General features: G+C 40.6%; 1 protein-coding gene across 1 annotated transcript; it reads right to left on the reverse strand.

The window, feature by feature from the left end:
* Positions 1-1,268: 1,268 nt before the first annotated feature.
* C922_05777 (hypothetical protein) lies at positions 1,269-1,862 on the reverse strand (the record flags this gene model as incomplete). Its single annotated transcript, XM_008821348.1, has 1 exon — positions 1,269-1,862. The coding sequence occupies one exon, from the start codon at positions 1,860-1,862 to the stop codon at positions 1,269-1,271; it is 594 nt and encodes a 197-aa protein (XP_008819570.1).
* Between the last annotated feature and the right edge of the window lie 169 nt (positions 1,863-2,031).

Here is a 2,031-nt window from a genome sequence, read left to right on the forward strand (position 1 = left end):
CATGTTGGAGGCTTGTTTCTGCCTCACGCGTGTGTTAGGACTCGCAGAAATAGACAGCTATGAGCATAAATAATTATTATTGCTGCAGGAGAGTGCGGCATTCAGTGAAATAAGCGACATAATGCGAACTAATGTGGGCCTTAATGATTACCACACCTGTGTCTCCAGTGGCGAAGTATCCGCTGCTGTAGAGAGAAATACCAGGGGGGATTCATTCTAACACACTAGGAGAAAAGGGGACTACCACAAGTGCCACAACTACCACAATCACGACTCCAGAAAAAAAAGGAAAACACTTGTCCCTGTCGTTAAAATAATAATTGGTTCCTAAATTACACAACCTGCTGTTCTTGTTGTGACTTCTCCCATAAAACAAATTATGAAATCTTGTTCTTCATGAAACTACTTCTGTGTAAATAGGTAGCTAAAACGAAAACAGTGGAAAACTAAAATGGAGCCCCCCGGGGAACAATTCTTTAGGTAAGGATGACCAAAATTCTACGCAGACTGACAGAAAAAAAAAGAGAGAAAAATCACGAGTTGGGAATTACTATCGGAAGGCGATCCATTAGAGCGAGAAAGTGCAGCTTATGGTTATAATATATATATAGAAACAGATACAAAAAAGGAAGCTACATGCATGCCTTTATTTATTTTCCAATTTCATCATGACAAGAGAATATCGATAATACGATTAAGTCATGGGAAACACTATGCTTCCGGGATTTATTAACCATTTATGACAAAAAAATATGACAGTCCCATGACGTGAGGGGGAAAGTCTCTGTAAATTTCTCCCCCAAGATACTGTAGTGTGCATAGAGCGACTTCTCATTGGAGAAATTATTTTACACACATTGTTCATGAGACGTCCTGTACATTCTTCCATGATTATGTTTTGCGGCCCATTAATAACCTTGTCTGCCTTGTATTCGTCTCATCCTAGGGATACCATCATTCTGCCGAGTTCGCATCACAAGGACACCATCCCTTATTATGGATCGCCTCACTTCGGTACCATTTTGGAGTGGCCTACTGACGCGTTCTCTATCTCTGCTTCTATCTTCATCTCTATATTTCTCTTTAATCGACTTCTTAACTTTTCGTAACTTACGTCCAAGGTAAATGATTATGACAGTGGACGAAACGAGAAAAAACAAATAAGCCATCGAAGAACCTACGGCCATTACTACTTTCCCCTATATAAGCATTCCCAAAAGTGGTGTGAAAAACTTTAATATGGAAGTAGCGATTCCTAATCTGTCACATCAGGATTCCTTCTTCTTAGAAGATTTACTATCGCCCTTTGTTTGAGGAAAAAGGGAGCGAAGTGGTTGCTTTTTAATTCTTTTGTGGATTTCTTCGAAAAAATTATCTATCAAACTGGATGACTCGCTTGCTTCGCCAAATTCACTCCCTGTCTCTCCAGATGACGTCCTTCGCTCGGGGACTCTTGACATTCTACGATTTTGGTAATGTTGTTGTCCTTGAGATTTTTTAGCAGATGGTCCCAAGCACATCCCTTCTTCGTGGCTATCAGTGTCGGTTGCCTCTGTGATTGTATCTCTGAAGTTTCCCTTTACACGTTTCTTTTTTGTCCTTGTAAATATCTTTTCCGATTCGTCTCCGTCGTAATAAAATTGAGCCTTCTTCTCGTGGTCGTAATAGGCAAATCCCTGCCAGTTTTCATTGGCGCGTGCTCCAGAAGGGTAGTAACTCCTTCTCTGATAACAGTTGTCGTCTTGATCCGGATTGTCTTCATCCTCATGGTTTTCATCTTCCTCATCCTCATCGTCTTCACTCTCATCGTTCTCATTCTCATCGCCACGACTCTCATGGTCACTGTCCTTTCTGTGATACATCCCATCATGGTTATTGTAGTCCCCTCCTTCACCAAAGGAGTAAAATATTCCTTTAAACTTCTTTTTATTCCTGATGCCTTTAAAATCATCCGTGGTGAATTCTTTATATTCGTTAGCAGATAAGTTGATATTTTTTTTGATGCTGCCAAGTTTGACGTTGGCACAGCCC

The sequence above is a fragment of the Plasmodium inui genome (genome assembly GCF_000524495.1).
Source record: "Plasmodium inui San Antonio 1 unplaced genomic scaffold supercont1.176, whole genome shotgun sequence".
NCBI classification, from domain to species: domain Eukaryota; phylum Apicomplexa; class Aconoidasida; order Haemosporida; family Plasmodiidae; genus Plasmodium; species Plasmodium inui.